The sequence below is a fragment of the Mauremys mutica genome, chromosome 1, assembly GCF_020497125.1.
Source record: "Mauremys mutica isolate MM-2020 ecotype Southern chromosome 1, ASM2049712v1, whole genome shotgun sequence".
Classification (NCBI taxonomy): Eukaryota; Metazoa; Chordata; order Testudines; family Geoemydidae; genus Mauremys; species Mauremys mutica.
This window is the reverse complement of record NC_059072.1, coordinates 7,741,314-7,754,958: the sequence shown is the minus strand read 5'-3', so window position 1 is coordinate 7,754,958 and position 13,645 is coordinate 7,741,314. Positions and strand designations below refer to the sequence as shown.

Here is a 13,645-nt window from a genome sequence, read left to right as displayed (position 1 = left end):
CTTTTGGTTTTAATAATCATTCATCACAGCAGCCTGGTTTGTCAGGGTGGCGGATGAGGGGCGAGAGGGCCAGACCACGCCCTGTGACAGTAAGTACGACTTACATTCTTTATTCACAGCTGGATACATTTTTGTGCAGCCATATGAAAATGCTTATTCCTTGCTTGCACCCCCATTCACCACTCGATCCAGATTGTTCTCACTCAGTGACTTGTCCTCTTAGTTACTTACCACTCCCTCCACTTGCGAGTCACCTGCAAACTTTAATCAGGGAAAGAGTGTGTTTCTTCCAGCTCATTCATAAAAATGTTAATGAGCAGAGGGCCAACAACAAAGCCCTGCAGGACTCCACTGGACACACACCCCATGACAACTCCCCCTTTAGAGTTACATTAAGGCCTGTCAGTTAACATGGCACATAGGTGAATTAACAATTGGCTAGTTTTATATCACTCTAGGGTTTGTTTTTTAAAATCAGAACGGCATGTGGTACCAAGCCAAATCCTTACAGAAGTCTAAGTCTATTAGAACACTATTACCTTGACCAAGCAAAGTTGCTGTCTCATTTGGAGAAAAAAAAAATCAAATTAGTCTGAGAGGATTTATTTTCCATAAACCCACGTTGATTTGCATGAACATTAAAAAGCATTAAAGCATGGTCATTGAATCCCATGTCAACCATTCCATTATCTTAGAGGATTTAGAGACCTGTTAGCCTGACAACATTACCTAGCTCATCCCATTTGAAAATTGGCACATCAGCTTTCTTTCAGTCTTCTAGAACTGCTCCAGTGTTCCCAGACTTATTGAAAAGTCAACACTAGTCAGCCAGCAAGTTTCTCAGCCAGCTCTTTTAAAACTCTTGGATATGTTAGTTGGACCTGCTGATTTTGAAAGTGTCTAACTTTAGTAGCTGTTCATTTTACATCCTCCGCAGATACTAGTGGAAAGGAAAAAAGGTATTATCACCATGAGACAATATTTTTTCCCCAAATGCAAAAACAGAAATATTGAACACTTCTGCCTTCTCTGCATTACTATTGCTAATTCTACCATTTCCATCTAGTAATGGGCTAATACCATTTTCAGGATTCTTTTTATTCTTAAAACTTAAAAAAACTCCTTGTTGCCCTTAACTCTGCTGGTCATAGATTTCTCCTTGTGTGCCCATACTTTGCTGTTGTACAACGAGACTGGCAGCTGTGGGGATAGCAACACAGAATTAGGGTTGGGAGAAGCTGGAAATGCATGCCATCAGGCAGAATTTTACACAAATCACTATCATTTGTTCTCCAGCGCCCGCCCATCACCTTCTGGGTCTGGCAGTATTTGTTATGGCTGAAGGATGGCAGAACCTTTTCCTCCTCAAGAACCTAGTGGAGGATTCAAACACTTGGAATCTCTACGTTCAGGGAAGGAGTCAGTTTGACACTCGTGTGTGTAACTTCAGGCTACACCCCCAGCCCAGCACTTATAGCTCCACCACAATCTGCGGTAGAAGTGAAAACTCTGCACCTGAAAGACAGGTCAATTGCAATCTTGTACTAAACAAACAGGCACGCACAAGCTTAACTGTAGACACCCACATTTCAGAGTTCCCACCTCCAGGCTTAGCCAGAATTAGCTGAATGAGACACAGAAGTTTGCAGTTAAGAATTTATTCTCACAGTTCCAGTTCAAAGAGAACTGGCAAGCAGAGGACATGACAGTCATTGGACACCTGACCCTCATCCATGCTGTAACAGTCAATGTGACATGCAGGGATGCATCCAGCAGCAAGACTGCAAGTAACTAAACGTAACCCCAGATACATCTAGCCCACAAGAGGAATAGCATTATAGCAGTGCCAGGCTAATGCCTAGAACAAGCATTTAATAATCTTCTCCTTCCTCCGCCTCATCCCCATCGGCAGAATCCAACCCAACTTCCTCATAGTCCTTCTCTAGAGCAGCCATGTCCTCCCTGGCATCGGAGAACTCCCCCTCCTCCATCCCCTCCCCCACATACCAATGCACAAAGGCCCGTTTCGCGTACATCAGGTCAAACTTGTGATCCAGACGGGCCCAGGCTTCTGCAATCGCCGTGGTGTTGCTCAGCATGCAGACGGCCCGCTGCACTTTAGCCAGGTCTCCCCCCGGCACCACGGTGGGAGGCTGGTAATTGATGCCCACCTTAAACCCAGTTGGGCACCAGTCCACAAACTGGATGGACCTCCTGGTTTTGATGGCTGCTATAGCTGCATTCACATCCTTGGGCACCACATCCCCCCGGTACAGCAGGCAGCAAGCCATGTATTTGCCTCGGCGAGGGTCACATTTCACCATCTGGTTGGAGAACTCAAAGCAAGCGTTGGTGATTTCAGGCACCGAGAGCTGCTCGTGGTAGGCTCTCTCTGCCGAGATTATGGGTGCATAGGTAGTGAGGGGGAAATGTATGCGGGGATAGGGCACCAAATTAGTTTGGAATTCAGTGAGATCCACATTCAAGGCACCATCGAACCTCAGGGAAGCAGTGATGGACGACACTATCTGGGCTATCAGCCTGTTCAGGTTGTGGTAGGAGGGACGCTCGATATTGAGGTTCCGGTTGCAGATGTCATAAATGGCCTCATTGTCCACCATGAAAGAACAGTCCGAGTGCTCCAGCGTGGTGTGGGTGGTCAGGATGGAATTGTAGGGTTCCACCACCGCAGTGGAGACCTGTGGGGCAGGGTACACCGAGAACTCCAGCTTGGACTTCTTCCCGAACTCCACCGAGAGACGCTCCATCAAGAGCGACGTGAATCCAGAGCCTGTGCCTCCTCCGAAGCTGTGGAAGACCAGGAAGCCTTGAAGGCCACTGCACTGGTCAGCCTGCAGTAGAAGAAAATGTTGGACTCCCATTCCCCTCTTGAGGGCTGAGATTTAAAGCACCATGTGTATGAAACAATCATTGAGACGAGGCACAAGTGACGTTTTTAGTCATCACTTACAGTTGCCGGTTAGAAAGGTGAACCACGCCATACATCGCTGCCTCAGGCTGCGTGGGCACAAGTCACAGCCTACCCTGAGCAAAGTTCAGTCAACACAGCTAGTGAAGCAGACCCGGGTTCTGCGTATTTTTGAGCGGTTTCACCTGTAGTATAGGCAATATGCCAGCAGCTGAGCGGGGAGCACAGTAGGAGGGATTCAATAGCTTGTCCCCAAGGGGCCAGTTGCTGGAGGACAGTTCATTTTGGCTGCCATTGTTACAGAATCCAGATGCCTCTGGTTAGATGCATTCAATGCCCACTGATGTCAAGACAATCACTATCCCGAGCATTTTGGGGAAACGTTTTTATGAAGTTCCCATGCACGACAGACCCATGCCTAGAAGCCAAACTACTGAGGCACGTTATTCCAGGAAACTCTCAGCTTCCGTTTTAAAGAGTTTCTAACCATTGTGGTTGGCAGCAGCGTGGATGCATGAACCAAGTGTCACCAGTGCAATGCTGCCTGCCTGAGTCCGAAACACGAACTCTAAGCAGCGCGAAGGGTCCTATGCATCTCAACCAGATCCATTCCCTGGGGGGCCCAGCCACCCCCACCTAGAGCAGAGAAGAGTGGTCAGAGCAACGAGGGCCCAGTCCATCCACTCCAATGGGAAGGCCGCCCTCATGGCCACATGCTGGGGACCTCCAACCCGTAACACCCCTCACCGGTGGGTTACACAGGCACATACTAGGACCCCTACAGCCACTCCGGGTGTGGTTGGGAGAGACTGGACCCCACACTCCTGCTCCTAAGGGGTGGGTGGGTGGGAAGGAAGCCACTGCTTTTCTTTGATGGGAGTAGGGCACTCCTGAAGGGAGTGGGTTCCCAGGGTGCAGAGGGAACCCCCTCCCTTAGCTCCAGCAATGTAAGCTCAGGACTAGATGCATGAAGACCCAGGAGTCAAACACTGCAGCCAGCCCACGTAGCAGAGCCGTGCCGCGCCGCACCAGCCACTTACAAAACTGCTTTTCCTACTTGCCATTTTGCGAATCCTGGTGGATACATTATCAATGATTTCCTTCCCAACGGTGTAGTGACCTCGGGCGTAGTTATTGGCTGCATCCTCCTTGCCTGTGATGAGCTGCTCCGGGTGGAACAGCAAGCGGTAGGTCCCCGTGCGGATCTCATCTGTGGGGGAGTGAGACCGTATAGTGAGATATCTGCAATCGACCATGATAAAAATGGAGCTGCTATCAGACAAGAGCATGAGAAGGTGCATAAACTGCCAGGGCAACTAAGCCACAGTAAGTTAAACCAAGGGTAGGTTAGGCCCACACAGTAGGTTTCATGAAACCCAAGCGTGACGTTGCACTCCATAATGTGTTATGGAAATATGATGTAACTGAAATATGCTTTAAGCAAAAGGTCTCTTGTAAGGTATCATTACAAATCTTATCCACTGAGTGTGTTCATCCTATTTGTATGAAACTTGTATCTGAAACTAGGAATATGAAGTATAACTGAGGTCCCATAGTAATTATGCAGAGTGTGGGCCATTAATGGTGGTTTAGAATCTTGATGGCTCCCATTGACTAGGACACTTGGTTGTAAGTGGTTTATTTACCTGCAAGCCTGCCTGTGTAATTGCGGATGAGCTGTGGAAGAATAGAGGGGGTCTCACAGGACATGTGAACATGTCACCTGATACTGGAATCCATCTTAAACCTGGTGCTTTTCCATTTAGAAGGAGAGGTGGGGACCCAGCTAGACCGATTCCCACCTTGTGCCAAAGCTATAAAAGGGGGTGGAAGAGAACAAAAGGGGGTCCCCGTCACGAGAAAGCCCCTGCTTTTCTCCTAAGATGCCTGCTGGAACTAGCAAGGACTGTACCAGGGGAAGGATTGGGTCCAGAGTAGGAAGGAGTCTAGTCTGTGGAAGAAGCTTATTGGAACATTGGAGGGTGAGATTTACCTGTAATCAGTTTCTTAATGTATTAGCTTAGAGCTGCGTGTTTTATTTTGCTTGGTAACTTACTTTGTTCTGTTTGTTATTACTTGAAACCACTTAAATCCTACTTTTTATACTTAAACAAAAGTGACTTTATTGATGAAACCAGAATGAGTGATTAATACCTGGGGGAGCAAACAGCTGTGCATCTCTATCACTGTTATAGGGGACGGACAATTTACCAGTTTCCCTGTATAAGCTTTATACAGAGTAAAACGGATTTATTAGGGGTTTGGATCCCCCTGGGAACTGGGTGATGGAGATATGTGACCTGCAGAGCTGTTTTCACTTAAAGTCTGAAGCTTTGGGGGCGTGGACCAGACTTGGGTTGGTGTTGCAACAGGCTAGCGTGTCTGGCTCAACAAGGCAGGGTTCTGGAGTCCCAAGCTGGCAGGAAAAATGGGCTCTGAGGTAATCTCAGCATGTCAGGTAACAGTCTCCAGGGGGTCTCTGTGACCAAACCTGTCACACAAAGGTGCTTGGATGCTACAGCAATAAGCTCACCAGGAGACCCTGAATGAGAGGGTTAAAACTACTTTAAGTGACTTCTGAGAATAATTCCCCTATCAGACACTGCAGCTTTGTGCTAGCTCATGGGAGCTGGGAATTGTCCATGTTGAGGGACTTGCAGGAGGTTGCAGCTTTCAGTTCCTGTGCTCTGAAGAGGTGTAGTAACAAGCACAGAGATAGTCTAAGTGACCCTGTGTCTCAGATCACTCCCTGCCCAACACACATGCAAGAGGAGAATGCCAGCCCTTTAGAGGCCATGAGATAGGTTTGTTTTCACATGGAAAAGCCGCGTGTCTTCAAGCCCCAAGACTGTCCCCATTTTCAGGGTCTGTTCCACAGTCATCTTAGAAACATTTCAGTGTGGCAGGTTCAAGCCGGTGACACTGTGCTCAGACTGGATATGGACCTTGGAGAGGAGGTCTAGGATAAGAACCAGCCAGAGCATCCCTCCACCAGACTGGCCACCCTGTGCTTCCTTCACCATCTGCATTCTCTCCTCCCCACTCCCACATGGTGACCCGCACATAGGGAGGAGGGAGAGAAGTTGCTTGGGTGAGAAAGGCATCCTTTGCACTAGCCTCTGCTACAATCTTCCTGTGCCCACCTCCCTGACCTCACCCAGGGAGGGTCATCCCAGTGGGACACTTTGGTCTTCACTGATGAATAAAGCACCATGTTTTAAACAGAGGCGCTTCAGTCCAGCAGCATCCCTTTAATATTGAACATCCACTATTTGAATGAAGGCCTATCAGTTACACCCTCTCTAGAAGTTTGGGGAGAAGGGATGGATTAATACAGGGCCTCAGGAGCTGCAGCCCAGGGCCTCAGGCTAAGGTGATCCCTGCAGAAATAAACCCATCATTATATACAATTCAGCAGTCACCACGATTGATGGGTCAATCCTGGAGCCTCTTCGCAGTCCGGAGATCGTGATTGCCTGGCAGCGTCCAGCAGCACAGCAAGGCTCGGCAGGCTTCCTGCAAGCTATGGCCCCACGCCGCTCCCAGAAGCGACTGGCTGCTGGCACATCTCTGCAGCCCCTGGCATGGGGGGGAGGAGAGGCTCCACACACTGCCCATGCCCCCAGCACCATCCCTGCGGGCAGCACATGGAGACATGCTGTCCCACTCCCCCAAGGGGCACGGAGAGACCTGCCAGCAGCCGGCCACTTCTGGGAGCAGCGTAGGGCTACGGCAGGCAGGCAGCCTGCCAGCGCCCTGCTGCACCACCGGCCGAGAGCCACCTGTGGTAAACGCCTCCTGTCTGCACCAACCCCCTACCCCAGGTGCAGGAGGGGATTCTGACCCAAACTCCCTCCCAGAACCTGCACCCCAACCCCCTGACCCAGGTCAGAATCCTGCACCAGTGGCCCCACCAAATCCAATAGCCTCTAGCCCACAGGAGAGTTAATCCTAGGGTGACCAGAGGTCCTGATTTATAGGGACAGTCCTCATTTTTGGGTCTCTCTTATATAGGCTCCTATTACCCCTCACCCCGTCCCGATTTTTCACATTTGCTGTCTGGTCACCCTAGTTAATCCGGCCCTGCTGGTGAGGCTGGGAAAGGGACAGGGTGGAGCTAGCCCATTGCCTGATTGGACCCCAGTAATCTGGAGGCCAGTCTCCCAACCCTGCAAGTGTTTGCAGTTTGTGATGGAGAGGACGACAAAACTGACAGTCACTGTACACAGGGCCGGCTTTAGGCTGATTCCCCAGAATTGGGCCCCAGGCCTTGGGTGCCTTTTTAATTTTTTTTTTTTTTTTTTTTAAACTCATCTGGTGGTGGTCCAGGTCTTCAGCAGCAGCGGGGTCCTTCACTCGCTCCGGTCTTCAGTGGTATTTCGGCAGTGGGGGGTCCTTCAGTGCTGTGGAGCGAGTGAAGGACCCCCCGCCAAAGTGCCGCCAAAGAACCGGACCACTGCTAGGTATTCGAATTGGGGCCCACAGTTCCTAAAGCCGGCCCTGACTGTACATCAAGGAGATTCACCCATGTCAGTATCTTACCAATGACTGTCGGCTCCAGGTCTATGAACACCGCTCTGGGGACATGCTTCCCTGCTGCAGTCTCGCAGAAGAAAGTCTCAAAAGACGAATCCACTTGTTCACCTGCCTTTGCGGCAGGAATGGTCCCGTCTGGTAGGATTCCATGTTCTAGGCAATAGAGTTCCCAGCAGGCATTGCCCATCTGGACTCCAGCCTGGCCCACATGGATGGAGAGGCACTCCCTCTGGAAACACACACAGTCAGGACCGCACTGAGAGAGACAGGCTGTATGCGCCACGCACACAGATGACTGACCTAGACAACCTCAACCCTGCATCAGTGGGATCAGCCTCAACCTTGCAGGATCAGGATTCATTTTCCATAGGAAGGATAAAATTCCCATATTTTCCTTTTTTCTAGAGACGCTAAACATCACTGTGACGGTGCAAGACTGACCCTGCAGCGCCTCCTGCTGGTTGTCCCAGGGAATTAGCTCTTTCCAAAGCAGAGCGCCCTCTACAGGCTGGTGTCCCACTGCTGCTGCCCCCCCGTCCCTCCCAGGACCCAGGGCCCCTTATCTTTGGGGTGCTGCCCCCTGGTAATGCCCCCAGTCTCAGGGTCTCCCCACCCAGGGGAACCTCCAGCCCTCTATCCCCACCTTGCCTCAGTCTATAGCTGCTGCCAGTCACCATCTAGCCCCCACTCACTGGGGCCAACTGCAGTGTAAAATCCACTCATCATAGGCAAGGGGGGCAGGGTTGGACCAGCTGCCTTCCTCTACCTCCCAGTACCTCTATGGGCCTTTGACCAGGCCCTGCAGCCTGGGGAGTTGCCAGCCTGGAGCTCCCCTGCTCCTCTGGCTTTCCCCAGCCCTGCTTCACCCCCAGTCCCCTTTCTGCAGGCAGCCAGTCCCTGCTCTCTCCCAGCCTGGAAAGAGCCTTTTTGAGCTCCTGGCTCCCAGCCTTTTTATACAGGCCAGCTGTGGTCTGACTGGGGTGTAGCTGTTTCCCCAATCAGCCTAGGCTTGCTGCTTTCCTAGCAGCCACCACCCTCTCCCAGGGCTGATTTCAAGCCCTTCAGGGCAGAAGTAGGTGACCACCCTGCTACAGTCAACCTGAAGTCTGTCGCTAGAAGTCTATTCTCCTCTGACCCCTCCATGACTGGTTTGTTGTTGTAGGGGGCCCAGGAGTTCTGCCCCCCCATTTCCCTCCTCACTTTTTTCATTTGCCCCCTCTGGCAGGGGGGGAGTGAAAACTCTTTTAGGAAACAAAGCTACTTGGGGAGCTGTATGGAGAAGTTAAGCCAGCTTGAGACTCAATGACCATCTCCACCACGTTGGACTGAGTCCAGGAGAAGCAGCGTGTTCCTGTATGAGACACTGGCTTGTCCACAATGGAGCTGTAGGGAATGAACAGGACTCCTCAGACAGCCAGGTCAGTAGCTCATCCAGAGGCAGGACCTGGTTAGATGAACACAGTAACATTCTGAGTCCATGGGACTCCCTAGTGGCATCTCTAATGCTGCAGGGAAGTACTTGAGCTCAGAAGCCAGGGCAGCTGATTTGAATCAGGCTCACGGGCTAACTGGATCACACAGCAGGTGTCTTAATACACCTGGCAAGACCAGGGAAGCTTGTGCCAGAGAAGAACCTTTTTCTAGGAAAGTGCAATAGATTGAAGGAACCACACCCACCCCAAACAGCCTGCATTTATACTTCACTAGAACACAACCTTTAGTGTACGTAGAGGGCCAGCTACTAGAGGGGGAAAGACTACTACAATCCCCCCACCGCCCCAATCAACAGAATTGCTCCTTTAGCTCAAGTGGTAGCAGGCTGCGCTTTTGGGATCGTCAAGCCTCAAGGTCAGATTAAGAGTCCTTACAGCCATACACGGCCAGAGAAGTTTCATATTCTTATCCTGAGAAGTTCTCACTGAGGCAAGAGGTCAGAGGGGAAAAAGCAAGCCAGGCAACTGAAAGCCCCTAGACTTTAATGGATTATACCCTCATAGGCAGCATTTGAGCAGGTCTGAAAGGCAAACTAGATATCAGAGGTAGAGCTACACTTACAAGGAACACTCCCTGCTTCTATAAGCCCTTCCAAAAGGCAAAAAGCACCCCCTAAAACCCACCGCTTGCATTAGCTCCCAAGAGAAAGTAGCAAGGCACACGTAGCCAGAAACTTCACAATCTCCAGCCTGTTCACAAGCTGACCCACAAAACTTCCATCATAGAAACCTACCATAGCAATTACCTACCAAAGCACTTTCTTGGATGCAGTTTCTGAGGGCTCTCCCGCTGTAGCTTACTGGAACTTTATAGCCTGCTTGCAAGGGGCTCCACCTGAAGAGGGAGACGCTGCTTGCAAGTTTAAAGCTGCAGAGCCCCTTCTTGGGGGGTGTCCGAGACATTAAACCCTCTGTTTGTATTCACAGGGGCGCAGTGCTTAGACCATTCTCCTAGGTGTTGCCTTCGAAGGCAAATTGGGTGCTCTTGGGATGACGGATGCTCCGGTGACAGCAACGCGTCTAGGCCTTGAGAGACGCCTGTTCCAGCACAGGCTTCCTGTGGGACTTTGGGCAAGTCACTTGGGCCCCAGATCTGCCAAGGGATTGAGGTGCCTCATTGATTTCAATGGGTGTTAGGTGCCTAAATCTCTTTGGGGATCTGGGCCCCCATGTCTCTTGGCCCTCTGTACAATTGGGATGATAGCTCTTCCCTCTCGCACTGGGGTGGGGGCTGTGAGAATAAATACACTAAGGATTGGGAGGTGCTCCGATACTACAGTATTGATCCTGCAACTGCTACCAGCAAATATCCCCAGCGGCCCACGATGGGATGCTAGATGGGCAGGGCTCTGAGTTACCACAGAGAATTCTTTCCCCAGTGTCTGGCTGGCGGCTTGCCCACATGCTCAGGGTCTAACTGATCACCATATTTGGGGTCAGGAAGGAATTTTCCCTGAGGTCAGGCTAACAAAGACCTTGTGGGCGGGGGGGGAGGTTTCACCCTCCTCTGCAGCCTGGAGCAAGGGTCACTTTCAGCTGGAGTAAATGGTGGATTCTCTGTAACTTGAAGCCTTGAATCCATGATTTGAGGACTTCAGTGACTCAGCCAGAAGTGAGGGGTCTGTTACAGGAGTGGGTGGGTGAGTTTCTGTGGCCTGCGATGTGCAGGAGGTCGGACTAGATGATCATGATGGTCCTTTCTGGCCTTACAGTCTATGAGTACAGTAACGGGGACTATGCATGCACCAGGGTAGATGGTCTTAGTCCATAGTGGATGTTTGGCCACATCTCCACCCCTTGGCATGCTGTGCTTTTAGCCAGTAGTCCCTGCTCATGCAGAGAGGATAGGCTGCAGTGTTGGGGTGACGTTTAGCCGGGCGCTGCTGCGTTGTGAAGGATCCTGCAGTGCTTTACAGATGTTGCCAACCGAGTGACGGGCGATGGCCCCGAGCTCGCAAGCAGCCCTGCAGAGCTGGACCCCTCCAGCTGTGTGATGCTCGTTTCGGGATCAGTGTCATCACTCAGCCCACCACGGAGGGGCAGTCACCTTGGAGGTGACATGGTGGGCCGGTTTACTGGTCCAAGGGTAACCCACCCCAGCAAGTGTGTTTTGCATCACCCTCCGGTGGCTGGTTCACTAGAGCAGCGGTTCTCAAACTGTGGGTCGGGGCCCCAGTGTGGGTTGGGACCCCATTTTAATGGGATTGCCAGGGCTGGCTTAGACTTGCTTCAACCCTGGGTGGCAGGGCTCAGGTTACAGGCCCCCTGCCTGGGGCTGAAGCCCTTGGGGTTCGGCTTTGGCCCCCTGGCCTGGGGTGGTGGGACTTCGGCTTTTCCCCCCCTCAGCCCCCCACACCCGGGGTGGTGGGGCTTGGGCGGGCTCAGGCTTCAGTCTCCCCTCCTGGGGTCCCGTCGTAGTCTTTGTTGTCAGAAGGGGGTTGTGGTGCAATGAAGTTTGAGAACTCCTGCACTAGAGGATAACAACCTAGCCTCACTTTTGAAACCCTTAGATGCCCTATAACCATGGGGTTAAATCTCAGTAGCACTGATTTAGCCCTCGGAGGGTAAATACATTGGCTATGAAAGGAAACAGGATGACCTAGAGGACCAGGCACTGGGCTGGAACTCTGGAAACAGGCATTCAATTCCTGGCTCTGCCAATGCTCTGCTGGGTGAGCTTGGACAAGTCACTTCCCACCCCGTGCCTCAGTTTCACCATCTTGCAGATGGGGATATAGTAATCGTTCTTTGTCAGGTAACAGACGGAAACAATCAAAGAACCAGACAGAGATCATACAGACAAAAAATGGAGAAGTGGGGACCGAACGCACCCCTGTATTCACACCCTACCCCCGTGGTAATAATCTTTGTACAAAATGTGCCTTGTGAGGTATAATTTGAAAATTAATAACTCACTGGTCAATAATCTCATGATGAAATGTGTGTATCAACCTTGGATGTAAAGTTGTGAACAGAAGCTGAAATCATGACTGAAATGTGTTTACCAGACAAGTCAGGGGACGGTGTGAACCTGTTTCTCAAAGACAAAGGACAAGCTGACCCCTCTAGCCAGGTGCCATCAGAGATGACTGACAATCGCTGGCCAAGAGGCCATTCTCTGGCAAAGAAGGGGAGCAGGAATAGATTGATCTGCATTTGAGCAAACAACAACATGGAACCTCTATCACTGTGAGACTCCATGTCTCCATTCTCACAGCTGGAAGGAGCTTTATCCAGGGGTAGCCCTCAGGGAAAGGCATCTCAAAGGGTGACTGGACCATAAAAGGGAGGGCAAAACCACCCACGGGTGCGGGAGACAGTGTGGCCCACTGGTTAGAGTGCTGCCATGAACCAAAAATATGGCCCAGCACCCCTCACTTCACTTCTGACCCATTTGAAGAAGACATACCCACATCTGTAGGATAGTTTAGGTTGCCGTGATGAAAAGCAGTAGGCTATTTCGGAGCTTGATTATCTGCAGTGCCGAACGCCTGCATTCCAAGTTGTGGTCAACAGAACCCATGTTGTGTGATGCTAGATTGAATGTGTGAGAGTTAATTTGCCAGAGCTCTAGACTTTGCATGATCTAAAACGGGTTTTCCATTGAGAACAGCAGTGCCTTGTTAGTTTATTTTTAGGAAGTTGTTCAGAAGAGTCTTTGGCAGGTTGTCATGTCAGATTTCAACCGTTCCCTATAAAGCCAGACAGGAACAATTGAAATACAAGATGCCAGGCTAGCTCGAATCAAAGCTTCAATTCAAGGAACAAACAGGTTAGCATTTGCAGCTCAGAAATCCGTCAGTCTGACAGGGCAATGCCTGTAAAGAGTTAATTGTTTCTGTTTTTTAAAAAACTGTTCCCATTCGCAGAGAAGGAACAGATTTTAAAACCTAACCGAGCTTTTAAACACAGCTCAGGATATAGCTAGCTACCTTCACAGGACAAGAGTGTAAGACAAAGGAATAATACAGCCCCTTCCTTAGTCACTCTGTGCCAGACGGGAAGTCGCACAACACTGACATTGAAGAGGAAAAATTTCCCTTTAACTGGTGCTTTCTATCCAGTTACAACATTAGAGCAGGAAAAAAGAGACTAAGACAGAACACACCAGCAAATGCACCATGGTGACAGTCCAACTCGACTCTGCACCAAAGGAAACCTATTGCCAACCCCTGGTCAATTTATAGCTGGAAGTGTGTGTGTGTGTGTGTGTGTGTGTGTGTGTGTGTGTGTGTGTGTGTGTGTGTGTGTGTGTGTGTGTGTGTGTGTGTGTGTGTGTGTGTGTGTGTGTGTGTGTGTAAAAGAGGCTGAAGTTGTTTCTTTATTCCCTCACTCCAATCAGGACAGCATGTGACCTCCTACGGTTTCCAGGCTCACATGTTGGGTTTATGCCAATGACTGGCTCCAGTCATGGGCCCGACCTACCCAGACTTTGTCCACGTGCTTAAGTTTACCACAGTGTGTCAAGCTAAACACATCCACAAATCTTTGCGAGGCTGGGGCCATAAGTTGTGGGCCTTTCTACTCACTGGCTCTTTTTTTCCTTCTTCTTCCTTGATGGATTCTGGTTCAAGGACAGTGTTTTGTTCAGATATTGATGCAGCAGCATCGAAACAAACTCGCCGTTCGATTTGCTAAAAGGAATTCCATCCACACCTTTTGCTCTGCTTTCAGTCTCATGGCATCA

General features: G+C 50.4%; 1 protein-coding gene across 1 annotated transcript; it reads right to left on the bottom strand.

The window, feature by feature from the left end:
• Window positions 1-1,756: 1,756 nt before the first annotated feature.
• Window positions 1,757-8,689, bottom strand: LOC123376522 (tubulin alpha-3 chain-like). Its single transcript, XM_045028586.1, has 4 exons — window positions 8,666-8,689; window positions 7,472-7,694; window positions 3,991-4,139; window positions 1,757-2,852 (listed from the first exon to the last, which is right to left on the bottom strand). Exons 1-4 carry the CDS (start codon window positions 8,672-8,674, stop codon window positions 1,872-1,874), a joined length of 1,362 nt encoding a protein of 453 aa, XP_044884521.1. The 5' UTR covers window positions 8,675-8,689; the 3' UTR covers window positions 1,757-1,871.
• Window positions 8,690-13,645: the final 4,956 nt, after the last annotated feature.

What these genes read in the sequence shown, in the direction of transcription:
- LOC123376522 (XM_045028586.1), bottom strand. An exon ending in CCTGGAGCCGACAGTCATTG is followed by an intron (nt 4,140 to 7,471) that starts GTAAGATACTGA and finishes ACTCCCCCACAG; the next exon opens with ATGAGATCCGCACGGGGACC. An exon ending in CCACCAGGATTCGCAAAATG is followed by an intron (nt 2,853 to 3,990) that starts GCAAGTAGGAAA and finishes CTTCTACTGCAG; the next exon opens with GCTGACCAGTGCAGTGGCCT.